General features: G+C 40.2%; 1 protein-coding gene across 9 annotated transcripts in view; it reads left to right on the top strand.

The window, feature by feature from the left end:
- The window catches only part of TANK (TRAF family member associated NFKB activator), a 49,433-nt gene extending 27,693 nt beyond the window's left edge, over positions 1-21,740 (top strand). For 8 of the 9 annotated variants that reach the window (XM_059727344.1, XM_059727347.1, XM_059727346.1 and 5 more), the window contains 6 exons: positions 739-866; positions 9,382-9,561; positions 10,770-10,846; positions 12,742-12,860; positions 15,239-15,825; positions 20,193-21,740. In XM_059727344.1, the coding sequence (XP_059583327.1) occupies positions 739-866; positions 9,382-9,561; positions 10,770-10,846; positions 12,742-12,860; positions 15,239-15,825; positions 20,193-20,360 (1,259 nt within the window). In that variant the 3' untranslated portion in view covers positions 20,361-21,740. The remainder of the gene's footprint in view (positions 1-738; positions 867-9,381; positions 9,562-10,769; positions 10,847-12,741; positions 12,861-15,238; positions 15,826-20,192) is intronic. The other variant, XM_059727348.1, reaches the window with a different exon arrangement.
- The last annotated feature ends 1,497 nt before the right edge of the window (positions 21,741-23,237 follow it).

Here is a 23,237-nt window from a genome sequence, read left to right as displayed (position 1 = left end):
CCTCAGTACTACATATCTACTACATATCCCCCTGCCCCTATTATAGTATAAAATTTGCCAAAAAAAAACAGGTGCCAGTTTGAGAGTAACTGTAAAAAAGTTAGCACTGGACTGTAGCTCCTTCTACCTCCTAGCAGGAACAGAGAAGCTGGCAGCCATCTTGTAGCTCAGTGTCTTTGTCTTCCTGTTGCCTTCATGCAATGACATTCTAGTGAAGAAAATCAGCTTCCCTACTTAGGACATACACCCCAGTTTTGGAGTGCTGATTTTTGGGGAAAATATGTGAGGAAATACAATATATGCTTGGTCAGGTAAGTCACGTGGAACTTTGATGTTAACTTATTGGATAACCAAAGCTTAAAAAAACAGACTTTGTCTTTCTGTTCAAATTGCCAATGAATATTCTTAATTGTATGAATCTATGGTACAAATAATGGAAAACAGAACATTTCCAGCATGGATGCTTTTGGCTAATGCTCTTACTTTTCTTGAATATCAGAAAAGTGGGGGGGGAGGGGGGGTTCCCCAAGAATATGCAAATATTTTGCTGGTTCTCCCAGCTCTCTAGATAAGTATTTGAGGACAGAATCTGGGAAAAAGCAAGGTCTAATAAAAGAAAAGTCATGTATATTTTAAATGAAACTCAGCCTAATCAAAACAACCAGTGTATCTAATGTTGCTTTTTTTTTAACATGGCAGAACAAAAATAGTGATGCTCAGAGCTGTTTTTATTTTCAGGCAATGCACATGGTTATGTTCTACCTGAAGACCCTGAAACAAAGAGAAATGACATCTCCCTTAACTTAACTTTTGATCAGCTTTATGAAAAACTGAACCTGGCAATGCAAAGAGAGAAATTTTTAAAGGTACAGTTGCCTGTTCTGTGTTTAATATGAGGCTATATTTCTGCCTTGAGGACCCAGAAAAGAAATGAGGTTTCAGAGACTCGTAGAACTGTCTTTTTCCAGGGGCAGATCTTCAGCTGGCATAAATGAATACAGCTCTGCTATAGTGGGTTGAGCTGTGCTGATTTTCATCAGCTGGGGATCTGGTTCTACTTCTGCCAAAGAGCAGCAAGAACTGGGAAATCCAGTTCATTGGAATGATGTTGAAGATGCTCTGCACTCGGTAAGAGAGTAAGTAGGAGCTGTGTACTCACCTAGTTCTTTACCTCGCCAAAGTAGCGTTCAAGAAAGTGCTCCCACTTATTGCTCAGGAGAGCATATTGCAGTTCATGCAGGGAACATGTGTTTGTGGGTGTGGACACACATAATGATTAAAGCATTTCAAAGGCTCCACATATACAAGCCCTCTGAAACATTCTTAAAGTAGCTGAGACACTCCAAAATAGCACTTCTTGAAAGGAAGTACTATTTTGAAGTGTTTCCCTTTTTTTTTATATTTCTGGACGTGAGGGGAAGGAAAATGGATGGGTCCTGCTGTATCCTACTCTGGCTCCTGGGGCACTGCTTGGTCCCTGTTGGGACCCCTGAACACTCTGCTGAATCACCCCCTTGCCAGACCTAGAACTGAGCTTACCCCCACTACCACTGCACTCCCTGCCCCCCAGATCCCTGGCAGCTCCCAGGCCCAGTGCCAGTAAAGGCACTCCAACCCCAATTCCCCCTATATCTGCTGGGCTGAGAAGGTAGTGGGGATCAGAGCTGGAGGAACAGACTCATGGCAGCAAGGCTGGGGAGCACTCCACTATCCTCTCCCTTCTCCTCCCCTCTACTTTCTATCCCTGTGAGGGAGGGAGAGGAGAGAGCTTGGAGTGGAGTCACAAGTCACTATTCTGCTCTAGCACCCCCTGGCAAGCACTAGAGGAGGCTGCAGTGCTCTGAAACATGCTAGGCAGGAACAGCCAAGAGGCATGTGTGGCTCCTGGATGAAATGTTTCCTTTATGAAACATTTGCAAGTATGTTTCAGTTGGAAAGGTTTCAATTGTTACTTCTGTCCACACCCTGTGGTGGGGTGGAGACTTGACACATCTGTCACCAACATGTGATTGTGGTGGAGAGTGAATCTCCTTTTTTTTTTTTAAGTAATCAGAACTGACTGAGTCTATTTTTTTTCTTCTTCATATCCTGTTTGCTGAAGCCACACAGATTTTCAGCATAGCCCACTGAAGTGACAGGGATGAGAACAGAGCAGCAGTGTTCAGGAGGTAGGAAGTAATTTACATGAGGCTCCCACGCTGAGCGGAGGTAGTGAGAGAGATGAGCACAATGCTGAGCCATTCCCAGAACTGGTCAGCTTGCTGCATCTTCTGGGGCATGCACCTCAATAAGGTTCTCTTAATTTTTTCTGTGTATGACACAATGATGTTCTCTTAAAAAAAAAAAAAAAAAAAAAAAAAAAAAAAAAAAGTCGTGCAAAATGAAAAGATTAAATTTCAAAAGTTAATTTCAGGATTTGTTTGCTATGTACAAACTAATCCTACATTTCTGTGAACTAAGCACATTTTATCAGATGTGTTAATTTGAAAATCATTTTATCAGATTAGTGACAGTTGCTAATTATCTTGTAGGAATCTAATTTGAGTCTAAGGATTCTTTTAAAAAAACAATTTTAATTTATTACTAGGGAAATTCTAGAAAGAAAAGAGGATACAAAAATCTCATCTTCATAGTTGTGTTTTGTGGGGTGGCACTCAGAGCTCCTCAGCTTTGTTTTCTTCATTGTTTGTGTTTGTTTAGATGGCTTGAATAGAATTCAGTTGAAGGGTTAACTCTTTGTCACATACTTGCAGATTTTTATATTTCTCTACACTTAGTTGTGCATTGTTTGCATTATAGTTTTGGGTCCCACTGTATTGTACAAACAGATATTAAAAGGCAGGCGCTATCTTGAGGAGCTTGAAATTTAAATAAACTAAATAGGTAAAGAAGGAGAGAAAGGAAGCATGTTATCCGTGTTTGTCAAAAGGGAACCAGGATGCAGAGAGAGTACTTAACTTTTCATAGTGTGCTGGGTTGTCTGTGACAGAGCTGGGAGCTTTAGCTCTGATTGATTGAATTTGAGTTCAGCACCTTTCTTTTCAAGACATGATGAGCTAGGTGTCCGTACCTGGTCTAATCAAGCAGTGTTCTAATTTATACCTTCTACTCATTAATACAATATTGTGCCATGTGCGCATTGCATCCCTTACTTAATGTAGGCCTTTGATTACACATTTAATAACATTGTTCTTGTAGTATTTTTCCTACCTCTCCACCCAATTTAAATAGCTGCTTCTTGAAATATGGTCTTCAATAGAAAAAACAGTTCTTTATCAACTTAACTATAGGAGTTAACTTCCTAATATGTTTGAGGATTTTTTTTTTTGGAAGATACTCTATCAAATTATTTCCCTAAACTAGATAATTTATGTCCACATTGTCCCCCATCATGTGAACTACTTTCAGCTGCATCCCCAATAAAACTGCTAGACTCACAAAATATAAATTAATGGTAGGATTCAGTAAATGTAGAATGAACATCCGTATTTAAGATAAATGTAATTTATATTCTCCATGCTATTCCTGGTTAATGTTTAGTGTTTTCCCCAATTCTGTAAATGCTTGTGTTTTCCTTTTAAACTTCTCTTTTAAATGTCTAAACTGTCTTCATCTGTCCCTTTTGGAATCTCTCCAAGTTCAGTCCTCCATCCAGTGAAGTCAATGAGTAACTGTCTGTAATTAGTGCATAATTATGTCCTAATTTCCAGATACTTAAAATGGTACTTTATTAGATGTTTTGGAGTTGCTTATTTCTACACCTGGATCTTATGAGAGACAGCCATATTTTTCTCTTATATCTATATACTGTTTACAGTGCAGTCTAGCTTCCCTCTCTGGCATTCATACATATTGATCAGGGGGATGACGTAATAGAAGCCTGTACAACCCAACCTAACAGGGCCCTTGAGCGTGTTCAACACTGCCTTCTGGGTCCTACTGAAGAGGGAAAATTCTGGTGTCTCTGCTGGAGTCTGCAAGTGTGTGAATACCATCTCATAGTTAGCTTATTTTTTCAGGTACTTGTTTTTTAATCTGAAAAAAATCAGAATGCATATGATCTTGATTTATGCCCAAAAGGAGACATTAAAAATACCAGTGCAGTGTGCATCTTATCAGACTCAGGTGAAACACCAGACTGATGGGAATCAAGGAAATCCATGAAATCCTTTCTTGCCAGAGTTGTTTTGCCATATCCTTCTCGATCATCTTCCCTCCAGCCCCCCAAAAAGGAGGTTACCTTTGGCATAATCATCAGCATGAAGAGATGTTAAATATGAACCAAAGGCTAACAGTAATTAACATCTCCCTTCAGGAGACTAATGAGACAGTATTTCAGTATGTGCCCAATGATGACCCTAGCATTTTCAGCCAGATTTTTATCAACTAAGATGGGCTGATCTAAAGCTTCACAACGAATCAATGGTCTTGGGAAGCAAAACTAGATGGACCTAAGCAAACAAGATTTTGAGTTTCTCTCCCAACTGAATTACTGTAATCTTATGCATGAAGTGTATGAACAATATTTGACTGCAGCCAAGACAAGATGGTATATATACACCCACTGAAGAAACTTGCCATTGATCAGGACTGTGACACGAGGAAACCCTCTCCATAGATTCATAGATGTTAGGGCCGGAAGGGACCTCTAGATCATCGAGTCCGACCCCCCTGCATAGGCAGGAAAGAGTGCTGGGTCTAAATGACCCCAGCTAGATACTCATCTAACCTCCTCTTGAAGACCCCCAGGGTAGGGGAGAGCACCACCTCCCTTGGGAGCCCGTTCCAGACCTTGGCCACTCGAACTGTGAAGAAGTTCTTCCTAATGTCCAATCTAAATCTGCTCTCTGCTAGCTTGTGGCCATTATTTCTTGTAACCCCCAGGGGCGCCTTGGTGAATAAATCCTCACCAATTCCCTTCTGTGCTCCCGTGATGAACTTATAGGCAGCCACAAGGTCGCCTCTCAACCTTCTCTTGTGGAGGCTGAAAAGGTCCAGTTTCTCTAGTCTCTCATCATAGAGCTTGGTCTGCAGGCCCTTGACCATACGAGTGGCCCTTCTCTGGACCCTCTCCAGGTTATCCTCATCCCTCTTGAATTGCGGTGCCCAGAATTGCACACAGTACTCCAACTGCGGTCTGACCAGCGCCTGATAGAGGGGAAGTATCACCTCCTTGGACCTATTCGTCATGTCAAGCACTGTCTAATAAAAAATTTTTAAATTTATTTATACTGCAGTAAGGTATTCAGAAGTTATGTCTTGATGGTCCCCACATCACCAGAGGCGTGGGAAATGACTGCTCTAAAGTGAACTGGCTGAAGCAGTCCAAAAGCAAGAGGTGTGTTCTAGCATATCATGCCCCATTATTTCTCTTCCTGACTCCTTGTACCAAAGATGGGAGAAGGTGATATGTATTTGACAATGCTGGCTTCGTACTAGTTGACAATTCACTGTGCTTGCCCATTTTAATACTATTTAAATTCCTTTTGTGTCCACTGAAGTGGTGTAAAGCAGAATTAGTGGGATCCGAGTGTGCAGCATTTTGCTATCAGCTGTGTGGTGGTTTGTTTTTTTTTTTTCCCCATCATCTTTGTAGGCCATTTGTATTCCAGGTGACCAGTGTAGTTGCTTAAGGGGAATAGGAATCTTTTGGGCAAAATGTACCAATACTTAGACAAAAGAGGGTAAATAGCCTGTAAGACCATTAATATCAGTTTATCAGCTAAACAGTATTCTTCCTGGGAGCCATCTGAAATCTTGTAACTTCTGTTCATTTAATAGAACAGAGCAGTAAAATGGGTCCTTGACCCTCACAGGATAACCTTCTCGAAAGGTAGAGTCACTGATCTGTTTATGACATAATTGTGATCTCCATCCTCATTGCCAATCCCAGTACAAATCGATAGTATGGCCAGAGGTATTCATTGAGCCAGACACTACTCACATAGTTCTATAGTGCTCATGAGACCTTGAGCCAATCTAAAAAACATTACCACAGTGTGTTTGAGTGGCTTCAGCATTGATTAATCCAGTTCTTAAGGGTTCGTATGCCACTGCTATGATATTAGTAACAGGTAGGAAGGGTAGCGTAATGACCTGGAGGGGGTGCTAGATAGGGAACTAGCAGTTACCTGGTTACGTCTTGACAGTTAACAGTGATGTTGACTTTCACTGTCATGTAATGAAATGCCTTCTTCACAATACTGTAATATGATGCTTATATTAGAGCAATGATAGTGTGCTGGTTCTTCAACAGTCTCACATGAATAGTCTTTCTTCTCTTTCTGTGCTTCCTTATATACCCATCCTAACTCCTCTAAGCTGGAAGTGGGCATTTCTTGCCTACTTTCCACAAGCTACTAGGAAGGTACTAGGAAGTGCCATCTTTCCTTCTTTGAGGAGAAGAGAGGAGCAGCTCTCACTGAAATTGGGGTTTGCTTAGTGCTTACATGAGGACTCCTTTGATCTCTTCACCTTCTGCTCTGCTTAACATTTTTTGCCAGAGAAAGAGAATCACAGTACTGTCTAGACTGCATGAGAGCTGCACAGAAGGGGTGAAGGAGTCCCAAACATGCTTCTTTTGCACCCTAAAAACTTTATACTGAATGTGCTTTGCAGTAGTTACATTTTTATTCTGGATTTTACTCTGTACTGTTTTTCAGACCTCCTTTGTGTCTTAAGCCTGAACCTAACACAACTCTTGGCTCCACCATAACTTGCTTCAAGTCAATATATTCAAACCTGGTAAAAAGAGTACCGTATCCAAACACACTACTGTCTCTACCTAACATTCACTCTAAGAAATCTGCACGTTAAATTTCACCTAAATACTTTGCTGCTTCCCATGGTCCCAAATATGTTTGAGCTTTCAAAGATCATCTACACCAGACAATAATTTTCTGTGCCTTCTACTTCTCTCTCCATTATTCCCTTTGTTTTCTCTCAGTCCTATCTGGCTAATCTAAAATTTAGCTTCTATATTTTGAACAATATCATCTGTCTTTGGAAATGTTGGCACATAGCTTTTTATCCTAAAGCTTTCAGACTTCATCTCTTTTCTAAGAACTGAATGTAAAAATCTGTCTCCTTCATGTGTCCAGTTTTGGCCCCCATGCTTCAAGAAAGATGTGGACAGTTTGGAAAGAGTCCAATGGAGAACAACAAAAATGATTAGGGGAAGACTTATGAGTAAAGGCTGAAAGAACTAGGATTATTTAGCCTGGAGAAGAGAGAACTGAGGAGGGGATTTGATGACAGACTTCAGATACCTGACAGGTGATTACAGAGGGGACAGAGATGGGATTTTCTTCACGAGCATAGAGGACAGGGCTAGTAGCAACAGCCTCAAGTTTCAGCAGAGGAAATTTAGATCAGAGATTAGAGGAACTTTCTGACTATGAGGGTGGTCAAGCATCCTAACAGGCTGCCTAAAGAAACTGTGGAATCTCAATTCTTGGAAGTTTTCAAGAGCACTTGGATAGTATTCATCTGACTACTTGCTATAAGGGGGGACTAGAACAGAGAGGGGTTAATGACCTATCCTGAAAATGGGGACTAATATCTGCTCCCTATCTTTTGAAATGTCAAATCTGGTAGGACTCCTCTAGTTATCCTCCACTAGTTATCAATATCCAAGGTAACAATATTCAAAGCTAGAGAATGACCGTTGGAAAATAGAGGGAATAGCTGTACTGCTATTTAAAAGATGTGGATATGTGAGGTCTACAGACAGTCAGAAAGATCAGAAATTTCCCTTGGGTAGAAAAATCCCATTGACTGCTCTGGTTACTCAGTGAATGGGAGCCTTCTGAGAAAAAAGAAAGGTTTATTTTGTACCGGGTGATATGCAGGAACCCGACCTCAACCTGCTTCTGATGTAGAGCACTGGCCCATGATTGATTAAATTTACAATTTAAAGCAAAGAAAAGCTTCTTATCCAAACCTCACTGTTCAGTGGATCCATGATATTGACCTTTGTGCAGCCTTTTGAGATGGCACTGCTGGGACAGCCACATGCATGTCTTTGTATCTCTGTGGCCAGAGCTGGATTTTTCTCTTACATTGTCCCTATGTGGAATAATCCCTGTTTATGTCATTTCAAATGCGTCTTTTCACCCTTGCAGACTCCTAATAAACAAATCAAATATTTCTCATTGAAGTTCCTGGCTTTCCTCTGTATTTGTTCCTTTCTTCTCCCAGCCCTTTGCAAACGTATAAATATACATCTCTCTATATATAGTGTGTTCTTGACTTCCTGGCATGTTGGTGACGTTTCTGAGTGAAAACTGAACACCTTTGGCCTCATTCTCCACTCAGTTACATGCTGTTAGACTATTGGAACACACCTGAGGTCTCATGAGCACCCAACCTCATATTTGTCTTCCACATTGACCTTGTTTTTCAAATAATCATTTTGCCATATAGCATGATTTGCGGTTGTCTTGACATTGGATGTAACTTCTCCTAACCCCAAATCCAAGTCCAAAATTACATTGTTTTTCTTTACCTGTTTTGGCAGAAAAGAAAGGTTAGAGTGATGCAAACATACATTTTTTTTTTTTTTTAGGGAGGGGACACCAGCTCTGAAAAAAACAAAACACTTGCACTTTCCTGTTTGAATGACTTGCGAAACAAGTCAAAGTTTGTTCTGTAAAAAGATGTGTGTGTTTGTTTTCAACGTTAAAACAACAGTGGCTATTTCCGATCTGCTTGGCTACTTCTGGTCAAGTATAAATCTAATTTGACCGAAGTGGAGATCTAGCTCCTGTTTTCATTATGACATGTTGAAAATACAATTTAGTTCAAAAACTCCTTGTTTATACTCTGCTGTTTTCTGCCTCACATGACTGTCCCTATACTTCCTGAATCTCTCTGAAATTTACTCTTTCCTTCCCTTTTTTTAACCTTATATAGACAACTAACATGAATCAGTCACTCTTCTGCTGTTTCCAATGTAAGTTTGTTAGAAGTCCCATGCAACTGTTAGTTATTTCTACAGGTTTCAGAGAAACATAGCTTTTGTAACTTCATCTCTATGCTTCAAGCCATGTACCTTTTTCTTTGCACTGATAATCCAAAGATCGCCTACCTCTTTACATAGATCATAACAAATTTTTCCTTTTTATATACTGTTAGGTTTTTGTATAAAATTCTATTTTTAATATAAATTGCAGCAATTTACCTATTTAACATTTAGGATTTGAGCAGTACTTTTTTGCTAAAATTGAAGCATCTGAAGACTTTGTCACCCTCTTCAAAATTTCTTTTAATTCTACCACACTTTTGTTTAGCTTTCAGATGTTTATTTTAGCCTATCCAGGCTATTACATAAAGAAATATCTCCTAGTCTGGAAATATTAACCCATTGTCCCATTTTTGTAGGAACAACTGGAGAATGAGAGCATCAGAATGAAGCAAATTGAGGAAGAGAGCAATCAAAAAGAAAAGAAACTTGTATCAATTATTGCTGTAAAAGAAGAAAAAATAAGGATTTTAAATAACAGATTAATAGAATTAAATGAAGTACAAAACTGCATGCAGATGCCAGTATATAAGATGGAGGTAAGAATATATTATAATATAATTATATATTTTTTAATAATTATCCTTTTTCTGTTCTTTTTATATTATTCACTGTAGTAAACAGATTTTAGAAGAAAACTGTATATTCATTACTCGCAAGATTACTAAAATATATACAGCAGTATTGTTCCTTCTTGATTAAGCCATAAAATACTTGAAATTTGTTTTGTGCCTTTTAATTTTTCAGCTTTGTATTTTAAATAGCTTTCTCTAATATCATCACATCATTGCAAATTAAATGCATAACTTCTCAGTTACTCTTTTTTTATTTCACTCTGTTCAGATAGGATATTCTTCCTGATAAGTAAAATTCCCAAGTTAAAATAAACATAAGGTATTTCATGACTGTAGTCAAGGATGCAACTACAGCTAATGGGCACAGGACTGAGCCAGCTTTAAAATAAACTGTCTACTGGTAACACTGTGGCTGGTACAGTAGCATGGAGCTCAGTGTGGGCTGCTTGATTGTTTACCCAGCTTCCCGGGCAGGTTTTGCAACTTGCAGAGTTCTGTACTGCTTCTACCAGTAACCAATCTAGTTAGTTTAAAGCTAGCAGAGGTGTCTACTGGAACTGCAGAAACCTCCTTGACTGCAGTGCAGGTATAAACTTTGACTGGTTATAGTAACAACTCTGCTTCTTAGCTGATGGCATTGTTTTAAAGCTCGTGTAATACTAGTGTGATCCACAAGGTGGTACTCGAAGTTAATAACTTGTTTAAAATCATGGTAGAATACTTGACAGTGCCTGTGGCTTGCTCCTTGAAAAATGCTGAGCTGAATTGATTTTTTTTAGAAATAGCTGAGTCCCAATGTAACAAGCCCCTGACCAGCTACATGATTAAATTACAAGTATATTAAAATACAACTTCTGTCTGCTGGTTTCCATCTCCATGAAAGGAAGATAATCTTTATCTACCTCTTAAAGTCCTCTGAGTCTTGAATGAGAATTGCTCTATAAACAAAGAATTGTAGTATTAAATTTGTGACGCCCAATTCTTCATAAATTTCTGTCTAGCTCGCATAATTTGTAGATGGGTTTTTGGACAGCTAGGAAGATAATTTGGTTCCATTGATGTTGATGAATATGGTAACATTAATTAATCTGCCTTTTTGTTAGTGCATGTAAATATAAGAATTGAAAAATGTATGCTAACGCAGGCTCTTTACTTGCATATTTTACTTCAAGGTGAAAGGGAAAAAGGTTGCTTCAGATAGACTTGAGTTATCTCCAGGGATCCCTGGTATTTCAGCTGTGCCTGAAAGGTATATAATTTTGCTGCATTTTTTGCAAATCTCTGTTAATGTTTACATCTGCTAAAAAGTAACAAAGCGAGCTGCTTCCCTGCCTTTCTATAGTATAGAAAGAGTGGAGAAAGTCCAGAATGGGGAGGAAAGAAGAGCCAATGCAGCATGTGGAAGCATAGCTGGGGCTCTGTGGGTATTCGGGGGCATGTTGGGAGAAAGAAAAACAGCCGCTTGATGCAGCAGGGGTTCAGTCTCCTTTGGAAATAGCAGTAGTTGTTAATGTGGGCTGTTGGATGGCATTAGCTCATCTTGGAGGGGGAATGTGCAGCCATGGTGGAATAACTGATGGCAGCACAGCAGAGAAGCCAGCTGTGCTGCCAGGAGGGGACTTAGTCTGCACAGGGAAATAATTCTTAGACTGCCTTGTTCTGAATCAAAGTTCAGAGCTGGGTTTGATCCATGGAGCCCCAGCCTCTGTTGCGGTAGAGGCTTTGTCATCTGTACATGATCATGAGAAGGGGACTAGGGAGATGAAACTGAACTTCACTATATTCAATGAGCAAGTATTAGTTCCTGTAGACCTTTCCACTGTTCTGTAAAATCACTTCTCCTCCCTACCCAATTCTTTTTTCTTTTTACATTAGAAATTCAGCTATTCCTTGGAAGGCTGTGCATGATTGGAAAATTTGTAGGATTGCAAACAAAACCTGATTTGATACAAAAAATGATACTTTATTTGAACTGTTCACATTTTCGGTGTGTTTTACCTCATCAATTAAAACTTCTAAGAACAGTTGGAACAAATTATGCAACTGCTACCATTTTTTTCAGATGATGATTCTGTTTTTTGGAGCAAGGTCCTAATCTACATCTCTTCCAGAGGCCTTCAGCAAAACTATCAAGGCGGCACTTGACATTCCTGATTGTTATGATACAGGCAATAAGAAAAACACAGACAAAAATCTTTCAAACTTTTTAGAAGTAAAAAAGTAGAAGGGAGTAGAAATCCATTTTTCCGTATTCTTGTTATCCTTAACAACCCAAGAATTTATGCTTAATCTGTGTAGGCCAGTGTACAAGAACAGCTAAAGCCTTCAATTTTAAGTATTATGCTGCATAAGTAAGGTGAATAGTGTAATCTGCAGGGTTTTTGAGAAGTCAAAATCTGCACTTACATGATAAACTTCATTTCTCATTCTTAGTATGATCAACTAGGTATTTGACAGCCATGTAGCACTCTACAAAAGGCCCTGGAGAAAACCACATCAAGTGGAAGGGGAAAAAAGCAATGATGTTGGTTGCACAGGAGAGAGGCAACTAAGTCAGATGCTCTCCGGCCCTTTACAAAAATGCCACATAGAAAAATGGAAGGAGAAGCAAGTAACAGCTGCTGTTACATGGCTTGTTTACTTTCCTGTACCGACTAAAGTCTATGGGGAAAAATAGGAAAAAATAAATGTTCACAGCAGCAGTGGCTGATTTCTTTGGACTGGCCATCACATGAATGGAAGTAGTACACTTGCCAAGAATGCACATTATGGCTCATACTGGAGGAAATGGAGAAAAACACAAAGGTCTATGGCTGAGGTTTTCTGTAGACCCCAGCTGTCTAAAGGTTTACTGCTCCAACCCAATTCTGTGCAGGGGCATGTGAATGTGTGACTAAACAGCTACAAATTGTATCATATTTATTTACCTGCATTGTTCCCTGCCACTTGTCTTTGAAAGGTGTGTGTGTGTGGGTGTGCATGCTTGCTTGCACATGCGCTTTGAGAGAGAGTTGGTTTTTTGTTGTTTTTTTTTTTAAATAGCTATTTGTTTTTCTCTCTTACATTTGTGGAGTACTACTTGTAAATTAAAGGTAATGAAAAAACTGAACTCTGACACTTGCATTTCAAATATTGGACTTTTAGGGAAGCTCTAGAGACAGTTTTCCAGGAGGTAAAGGAAGAATGTCATCGAATATGCACATTAGCCAGAAAACAAACAGATCAACTGAGTAAATTTAACATGAAGAGAGAACCTGTAACTGGTAATATCTTAGTTCTTATTGTGATCCAACTGTTTGAAAGCTTTTCTTTATATTTGAAAATACAGTAAATTGCATATACATTTAAAGTACTGCTATTTACTATCTGCCTCTTTCAAGTCTGTGCACATGGTGTTTTGCAGTTCACTAAGAAAATGCACTGTTAGATCTGATATTCAGTGATCAGTATTCCAAAGTCTATGGATAAAAGGCAATCCCAACATCACCAACTTTCATTATTCCAGTTTGTCCTTTGTAATAGATTCTTGGTTCTGAGTGGCCATGTCTACATGTGCATATTAATGCGACAAAATAAACTCCAGCACTTATCGCGCTGGAGTTTATTGCTCTTGGGCACCACATTTACATGTGCGCCCAAGACTGCAGCACATTGAGCTGGGTCAGAGCAGCCCTGGCTGGCAATGGGCCCAGGGGACCAGCCTGCCTGCCCAAGGCTGCTCTAACTCAGCTCAACATGCTGCAGAGGGACTGGCTGGGGCATGAGTGTACTGTAGTGTGGAGCTAGCCAGCAGGCAACCCCTGCACTGAAGTGCCCTCATGTCCCAGCCAACTGCATCAGCATCTACACATGCAGTGCTGTAGTTTTAGTTTACTCCAGCCTCATAGCCCTGAACATGTAGACACTGAGACATTTACTGTAGAGCTAATTAGTCTACCCCACAGTAAACATCTCACATAGAGGTATCCAGTAGTAAGTAAAAGTATGCTCTGTTAATTTTGTCAGTTCATAAAAATACCAATTATGAATATTGTTGGCCCTAATCTGTCAAAGAAGACTGCTGAATAATTGACATGACATAGAAGAGGACTTTGTCTTAAAGTTCCTAGTGCAGACTTGCAAAGCTTATCCCTGTACAAAGTAAGAACCTAATTCAACACCAGCCGAAATGAATTAAAGGACTTGACTGCGGTGGGAACAGGACAAGACCCTAAACCCTGGTTCTCTTAATGCATATGCTATGACAAAAATAGTTTGAGAGAGACAAACAATATGTTAAAACAAGAATCCAGTTACTGTACCCTTTCAGTCCCCTTGATCCATGGAGGTATCTTTGATGCATGTCATACCATTAAGTAAATGTATGGTACAATTCCATGAATTAATTGATGGTCCATTATTTCATGCAGGTCATTCCACTACGTTTAAAATTATTATTATTATATTGACTGTACCCCTTTAATTTTTGTGGGTTTTTTTGTTGTTTTTTTTTTAATTCAGCAGATATTCCAAACATTTGATTGATCTTTTGTTTTGTTTTTCTTCTTCTTGATACAGGTATAAGTGTGTGCTACTCTTGACTGGGTTTCTTTAGGCATCACTGTATCTTTATTAATAATGTGTTTTGCATTTCTCCTTAAAAGTGGACTCACTTAAAATGTGCATTGAACGCCTTTACCTATTTAATGGGTTACCGTGATTTTTTTTTTATAATAAATAACCATTCACATTATAAATGGTAAAGTGTTTAATGCTACTCACTTATAGCTGTGCCCACTTAAAATCAGTTGTACTAAACTTGGACAACATCAAATGCTGATGTGATAAGGCTGGCCAAGATTCTGAAATGAATAACTTTGCATTGTTTATTCTGTATAAAGAATTACATCTTTTTTGCATGAAAAGACTACTCATTGCATAGTTTAGAAGGGGCAAATACCTCTTAAGAGTTGTTCTTATTATCACCATCTATCACTAGTATATTACCTTACTGATTTCTGTATGTTGATGTAGCCCCTATTACCGTTATATCTAGGAAACTTCAGGGGGACTGACTTACTCCCAGTCACATTTGGAAATTATTTTGCAATATATAGGTTATTTTTGTGTTCTTGTGCTCAGTGCCTGAAGTGCATTGAGGATTCCCAAAACATGAGAGGAAGGGGGAGGGTTCAATTTAAAAGCTTGCCTGACCTGAAATCAGTGAAAGAGGTGCCTAAATACCTTTTTAAAAACATCTTGTTCTTAGTGCCTCGCAGACCGTTGGCACTTCATGAGAGATCTTCAGTTACAGCTTCTATTTCTGCCAGAATGGTGCAGTAAATATATGCATGTGTGTGTTAAAAGTATTGGGCAACATAAGTTTCAACAAAATGAGTGTTTATACCTAAAATTGTAGAGAGGAATAGAATTGTTACAGTGAAACTAAGCAGAATCGTATTTCTGGTTTAAATATTTGAATTGGGGCTGACGTTCATAAAGGAGGGCAAGAGAAGAATCCCTCAAATTTATAACAAAAAACAATAAAAAATTAAGAGAATTAAAAAATGCCTGTAATCTGTACATTTTATGCATTAATGATTACTTTGAACTATTGTTTCCATAGGTTCTGTCTGATGTTTTTCCTTTCCTCCCTTCACAGATATCCAGTTTTCTTTGCCCATCCAGTGTACTGATAGAAGCGATCAACAAGCAGAAGAGCTTTTTAAACCTTGGGTTAAAAAGGATATAAATAGAGGTGCATCATGCATCACATCTATCACACCAAGAGGAGTGGGCCAAGATGAGGAAGACAACTCTGTAGAATCACTTTCTATATTTAATGTCAAGTTTCCACCTACAGACAATGACTCTGCTTTCTTGCAGAGCACTCAGGATAAACCAACAATGCCTTGTACTGTAATAGCTGAAAACGTGCTTCAGGATCATGATTTTAACATGGAGCATAGGGACCATGCTATGAACAGCAGTAAATTGAATTCTAACTCATCAGAAGCACATGGATTTGATCCCATAACCTCAGCTTTACAAAACCTAACAACTACTGAAAAAAACAGCTCCCCAAACCCTACAAACATGCTTATAGAAAATTCTCAGGACAAAACTTTGTGTTTGACAACTGGAGATACTGATCCCAAATTTGTTCACGAGCACACAAATCAAGATGTCTGTGAAGTAAAATTTCCCTCTTCAGAGGCCACTGGGACTGCTGTCCGAGGACCTCATCAGGTATCTCTCTACTGATGCTGTATATTTCAAAAAGTTGATATTGCATTTAAAATGTTCTGGGAAAGGTCTTTCAGGCCTTTTTATGATTCACATTATTCTTATGGTGAATATGACAGATAAATCATCTTTCTGACATTGAACCTAGGTGCACTACGTATTGTTTCAATGAAGGAAGGGAGAGAATTTAACCAGATATTTCTGCAGTATTGTAGCCTTGTAGATATTGCTTCGTGTATATAGTACTGTAATAATATCTGCTTCCATTGCAGAACTGATTTTAGTAACTTCTTATGATTTTATTCATATCCAAAAAATTACTTGCTTTATCTGTGGTTGCTCAGTAGACTCTGTTGCGTGGTGCTGTACAGCATTATCCTTTTTAAAATGTACAACTAGTATGTGGGCACATGGACTAGTTTCAACCTAGATCTAATGAGTGGCAAACGCAAAACAAACACTTAAGTAGAACCAAATATTTTAGAAATAAAATAGAAAAACATGTCTTTTCAAATAGCCATAAATGGAAGACCATGGAAAAAAAACAGACTCATGAAGATCTTCCTTTTAAAAAAAAAAAAAAAAAAAAGGACACTTCAAGCATCTTCATCAGTATATGGAATTCTTGTAGAAGTCCCTAGAATTTTAGCACTTCTGAAAAGATGGCCCTTTTCTGCACACGGTTTGCCACACAGTAGCAAAAACATTTGAAGCGTATGTTTAAAGTTAAGTCCATGGGCAAGATCTTGGCCTAACTCAAGACGCTGGAAAACTCAAGTTGACTTTAGGCCAGCATTCCACCATTTTTGTTTCTGACAGCTTATCTAGAGGTTATTTGGAGGCTAGAGCAGGTATTGACATTTAGGATTTTTTATGTTTTTTTTTTATCTTCACTTTTGTCATTGAATTGCTTTGTGTGACTTTAAGTAACTCACTATAAACTTCTTACACCTCAGCTTTGTCTTAAAAGTGAAGATAACATTTACTGATCATAGGAGGTATGAGGCTAAATTAATATTTGGGAAGCTTCTGTTGGACACTAGATATCTGAAAATCTTTCTTACTGATCCTTAGATCCAGTCTAGTTCACCTTCCTACCTTAGATTGCTTTGTTTTAAACAGAGGCAGAAGAGTCTAGACATTTGTAGCACTGCTTTACATTTTATTTTTAAAAAGTGACCACAGGCTCATTGTTAAAAATGTATAATATCCAAAATGTCTGTCCTGTGGTAATATTTTTTAGTTTTACACTGAATTATTAATTACACTTGTTTTATTGTATAAATTCTCAGTTATAGATGTGACCGAGTAAAACAAATTAAACAATTTCTTTTATTACTAGTGGAATTCCTGTGGAGCTGTGAAGCATCCATTCTATTACTTGTTACTTTTCCCTTTTTCTCCGTTCTCTCTCCTGCTTGTTCTTTTACTAGTTAGTCTGTGTATTCATTTTTCAATAGATGGCACCCTGCATTGTGTATTACAGCAAGTGAAACAGCTGGTATGTGATTACAAATTGATGGGGAAGTATGCAGCTTGAAAAGTGCAGAAAAATTGCTGTTGAACTGTTTCAAGACAGGAGTAGAAAATTTTTATGTTTATGCACAATGAGGAAATGTATTTTGATATCATTTTTGGTGAATGACCAGTACTGTAGCTCTGGGAAAAGGGTTTAATATTGAATGTTACCTTGGGAAAGAAAAGTGGCAATAGAAAATAGTTTCAGTATTTATAAGTAATATCCATATAGCAAAGTAGAACATAAGGACATTGATTAAAATGTTGCATCTTATCCAGAAGTTTATTTGAAAGAAGCCAATATTACTTTCGATTCAATTAAATATACATCTGTGTATATATATTTAAATATGCATCACCTGGATTTAACTGTTTCCAAAATGTTTTTATTCATTTCTGTTTTGCATAAATTGGATTCAACTGTTTCTTTTTAAATAGTGATTAAAGGGTCAAATTCTTCGTCCCAAATGAGTTATAGGCTATTTAAAATTCTTAAGTTTTTAACAGCCTTAGAAGCATGCATGTCCTTTTGGCTGCTTTAATGTTGGTAATGCTTAAGCATGTGCAGCTTTACCGTTGAATAAAGGCTCATGGCATTCTTTTACTCCTGTTTATATAAGGGCTAGCGATAAACACCTAAGCCTTGGCACTTGCTTCCATTGTCCCTGCCACTAGTAGAGCTCCAACAGGAGTGAATTATGTACCTGACTTTTTTTCCTAGTATAGATGAGGAATTTCGTGCATTGACTACATATGTTAACTTATAAGTTGGAAAACCCCCTAAATGCAATATATTTGGCAACAGTAAGCCTTTGGAACTGCTGCTCTCAGTTGATGTAGTAAATTTAGCTCTTTCCTTCTTTATGGATACTAAATGTAAAAAACTCGGTGCTGTTTCCTTAGGGTATAGTAACTTTTTAAAAACAATGCGACTGCAAAGGGAAACTGATTGAAATAAATAAATATGCATCTTATTGGTCTAAGGTTTTACTGATTTAAAAGGATTTGTATATGTTTTTATGAACACGCAATTAAAACTTTAGGACCTGAACTTGCAACTACTTATTGCTGATGGCATGCTTTATGTAAGTGAGATTACTAGCTCTAATAAACATTAAGACCTCATGCCAACAAAACACTTAAGAACAAGTAGGACTTCAGGCATTGACTGTAAGGGAACTACATATCTACGTGTAGTTAAGCAGTGGTCTGCTTAAGCCTCAAAGAAGTTAATGGAATTTAAGTGCGTGCCTAAGTGTTTTTGCTGGGTTGGTACTTAGTCCTGGTAGTGTTTGCAAGATTGAAACAAACCTTGCAGGGCAGGACACTGACAGCCCTTGTTCCCCTGCTTTGCTTGTGGCAAGATGGCAAATTAGAGTATTCTTGGTGTTTTGGGTATTCAGTTGTTCAACGTGATTGTGTAGTTTTAGGAATAGGTTGTCAGCACTTGTACAGGATAGTTTGGACAGGGATGATTCTGCCCAGAGTATGGGGTTGGACTAGATGACCTCTGGAGGTCCCTTCCAGTTCTGTTTTCTATGATTCCATTATTTAGAGGGAAAATTGATTTGCTAAGCTGTACCCAGTTTAAAAACTAGAGTCAACCACTCTGAAAGTCAGGTTGACCTCAGAGTCTATCACGGTATGATGGGTAACCACAAAATTCTTATCTTCTAGCCTGGGAAGGTTTGAGAACACAAGAATAAAAGCTCCCTGCATGTAGACGAGATGTGAAAGTTCAAGAGAAAACTGCTTGCCATTCTGTGTTGGGTGATAGGGAAAAAGTTGGTGTCAAAAGACTGTAGAGATCTCTCCTACCTTATGTTCCCTCCCCCACATAAAACCGATACCAGCCTGCTGCCATTCTGTCTACACTGCTGGCACAGCATTACATATCTAGTTTCCCATGTACTCGGAAGCAATGTAAGGTAGCTTGTATTTTACATCTTGTTTGTCTATTAATATTGTAATGAAATTCTTGATCTTCATTTTGCAGTCCTGATTTGTTCCTCACGCACCTACTGGGTGGCTATCCACTATATCTGAGTCTCTCTACTGCTGCTTTTTTAACATTAAAGTATAACTCAACATGTGCCTTATTTACAGTGCAGCCAGTGACTGCAGTCTTGCGTAGACCTATCTGAGTTAGGTTTTGTAGCCCACTCTCAGTTTTGTATGCCACAACTATATTGCTTCCAGCACTTGAGAAGCTAGGTAAATACTCTGGCAGATAGCCAGTGTTGAGTTTGCTGCTGCTGCAGCTAGACTGTTCCTGGTACCCAGGCTAGCTTGTTTAAAGCTCATTTAAGTATGTCTCCCTTACACTGCAGTCACAGCAGGTAAGAGGTAAAATATAAGCTATGCTACATTGCCAGGGAGACTGGCTTCTGAGTAAATTGAAAACTAAATATGTACTGGTAGAAGGAATATAAAATAAAATCTGCCTCATGTTAGTCTTGTACAGTAAGCATATGCTTTAGTCCTAATGTGAAATGGATATTGCATATTTCCTATACAGGGCTGTATTACCTACAGATGTCTTAGATTAAATGTTTCTACAGGAAAATATGAAATAAGACACACAGAACCTTTCTATTTTGCTGACTAAAATTATTGTAGTAGTATTTGTCAAAAATGCAAGAATAGAAGTCTGAATTCAAATACTTTACAGCTTTAAATGTGTATTTCTGCTTGCTTGTTTGCTTTACTCAAATAAACATTCTTCATTCATCACTTTTTTATTATCAAGTAGATATAAAATCTGAGTAGTTCAAAATGAGTGCAGGTGACTTTATTAATTGAAATGTGATCTTTTAAAACACAAGTAGTAATCTATTTTTTGCTTCTTTCAGCCCATCTGGAAGCCTCAAGACAATGACTTACTGATGCAAGCTTATACAGAGTCTGAACTGAATCAGTCTGGAATATGTGCGTTCTGTCAGGAAGTTTTCCCACCATCACTTACATCCAAAGGGGATTTTCTCAGGCATCTTAATTCACACTTTAATGCACAGTCTTAATGTATCATAATGCTTGCTTATTGTGTGTAAAGCAAGCTGAATTCTGTGTTATTGTGCTATTGAACTGCTGTTCTGTTTATATTTAAATTTTACTTCAATACACATTAGGAATTTCAGAATTAAGGCTATGTCCACAAAAAAACAAATTACTGGAACTTTTTCAGTTGAATGCATTTTATTTTTTTAAATTACCTTTGACATTGCAATTTTACAATTTTAAGTCATTCAGTGAAATACAGAAATTGTCGTATTCTTTATCATGTTTCAGCATTAGCTTTGGGCCTGCTCCTACAAAGCTTTTCTTAGGTTTTCAATTATCACCTGAGTAATCCCACAGTAAGCAGTAACTACTTGCAGGAGTAAAGGTTTGTAGGATTAGGCCTTTAATTTCTGGAGGTTATTATTAAAAATTCTCCTTATTAGCTAGGTGCCTGATCCTCTGAAGTAACTAGGAAGAAGAAACAGGCCCTATTTTTAAATTCTGGAGTGGTATTTTCAAATTTGACTTAAGACAGGTTCAATATTGTATTTAGATTGAGAACAAGTATGAAATTTCACAGGTGTTAAAGATCTTATAAAATCACCAATAGCTAAACTCCATGTGACAAACTTTGAGAAAGCTAAAACTGTCTTTTGTCAGTAATGGGAGAGAGAAGGTCATTCTACCAGTGCAAATCTTTACTAGAGATTTATTTTAACTACCATAGGTTAATTAACCCTTAGCTAAAATGTAAAGGTAGCAATACAAAATTTGACAGATGCATTATTAAACAATTTATTAATATACCCTGCCAGCATTAATGCTTGTGTAAAGTACTCTCCTCCATAGGAGTTGAGACCTGCTTTTCTGAACAGGTTAAGTGAACAAGATTTAAAATTTCCCTGAACTTTAACATTCAAAAGAGAACGTAGTTTTTCTTCTGGCTCTTTACTGGATATTATTCAGACTTCCTTGGGTCTATAAAACATTTGACAACCAGACATGCAGACTGAAGTCCATTGGCTTTCTTTAAAAAAATAGATTTTAAAACTAAACAGTTGAAATTTTGTTTTTCACAAGTTAATATAATTTATGACTATTAAAGTAAAAAAATAAAAATAAAAGGCAAGGTAGCAAAAGCGTTGAAAGGTAATGATGGTCTTACGGGATGGTGGAGTTGGCTGCATTTGGACTAAAGTTTTTCAGTCCGGACATATTAGCATCAATACTTCTCTACAGGTAAGCACTTTCCCCCCATCTTTTTGAGAAGGTGGCGGGGGCAGGCGTGACTGTTTTAAAAAGCTTAGGGGAAACTAACGTCTTGCATTTTAGAAGTGAGTTGTTATTCTAGTCCGAGGTGCAACCTGATCCTCCACTAAACCTTCTTCTACAACGATTTACTCCATTTTAAGCCTCTCGTGTTTGCGTGACTAGCGCGAGCCGAGCGTGCTGCAGTGAAGCGCGGGGTGCGGTGCGGTGCTGTCCGCGCTGCTGGTGCCGGGGGAGCATCTCTTCCCGCCGCGATGCGAAGCGCCCTCTGCCCACCGCGGCCGCGACCAGCGTGGCGGGGGGAGGCCAGGCTCCCGCCCCAGGGAGCGCCGCTGGGGGGGGCCTTGGGGACCACGCTGCCCGCAGCAGCCTGGCACGCGGCTCACTTGTCCCCTGGGCCGCAGAGCCGGGGCTGAGCTGAAAATGCTACTCTCCAGGCACGCCTGCCTTTCCCCTGCTGCGTGCCCAGAGGGAGCCTCCGGCCCGTGGCAGCGAGCAGACCTGGCACTGCCCCGTGCCCGCCCCTCGCAGCTCTCCCGGCAGCGGCCGGCGAGGAGGGGAGGGAGTCCGCGCCGAGCGCACCCCGGCCCGGCGGAGCGCACCAGGGGCTGCAGCGTAGCGCTGCCCCCGCGCCAGGCAGCGGTGGGAGGGGAGCGCCTGCCTGAGTGGGCCCCGCTCTAATGCAGCTTTCCCGGGGGAGGCTGCTGCTGCCAGCAGGGACATCTGCTTCCCTGCACTCCCCAGGGGAGGCTGCATCCGCGCGCCGCCGAGGGGGCCGAGGCCACATGGGAAGTGGGGCCGCACCGAGGCAGAGAAAGGAAGAGGGGTGGGGGGACCTGGAGGAAGGAGAGCGGGCCCCTGCCAAGGTGTTGCACCCGCGGGGGCGGGCGGCGCCTCCAGCGCAGCCCTCGCTGGTTTCCAAGCCCCGTGCGCTGCCGGCCCGGCCCGGCCGGGGCTGGGGGCGAGGGGGGGCCGGCGTCCAGCGCAAGGCGGCGCCGGAGCCCGCGGGGGCCGCTCCTGCTGCTGCAGCGGCTGGGGGCTGGCAGAGCACATGTAGCTCCTCTGCCTCCCTCCCTGGCTACCTCGACAGCTGCTCGTAAGCTCCCGTAATTAGACTGTCAGTGTTCGTTAGAGGGGCGGAAAACACTCCTGACAGATTCCGCGAGTCCTCCGCTTTGGTGATTTCTGCGAGCTGCGCAGCGCATTAATTGAAATCTCTCCTCTCCCTGCAGCCACAAGGGGAGAAGTCGCCCTGCCGCCTGGCCCGCGCCCGCAGCCCCCCTCCGAAAGCCCCGGTCCCTCGGCTGGAGGCGGCTCAGGTGAAGGCTCCCCCCAGGGCCGAGCGGGCGCGGGGCTCGCCTTTGAATTCCCTCCCCTCCCCCCCGGCTGCGTTTAACTAAGCGGATGAGTCTGAAGAGACCCCCCCCCCCCAACATGAACTGAGCAGAGGCGCACGAAACGCTCCTTCCCCGGGCGGAGGCTGGAGGGGAGAAGCTTTTCCCCCGGAGCGCTGGGCCCTGCAGGCGCAGACCAGCGACTCCTGTCCCCACCCGCGCGTGGCTGAGCAGAGGGGCTCGGAGGAGCGACTCCCCCCCCGTACGAGGTTAACTCGGCAGCGGAGTCTCAAT

This window comes from Alligator mississippiensis, chromosome 4 (genome assembly GCF_030867095.1).
Source record: "Alligator mississippiensis isolate rAllMis1 chromosome 4, rAllMis1, whole genome shotgun sequence".
Classification (NCBI taxonomy): Eukaryota; Metazoa; Chordata; order Crocodylia; family Alligatoridae; genus Alligator; species Alligator mississippiensis.
This window is presented reverse-complemented; position numbering and strand designations above follow the sequence as displayed.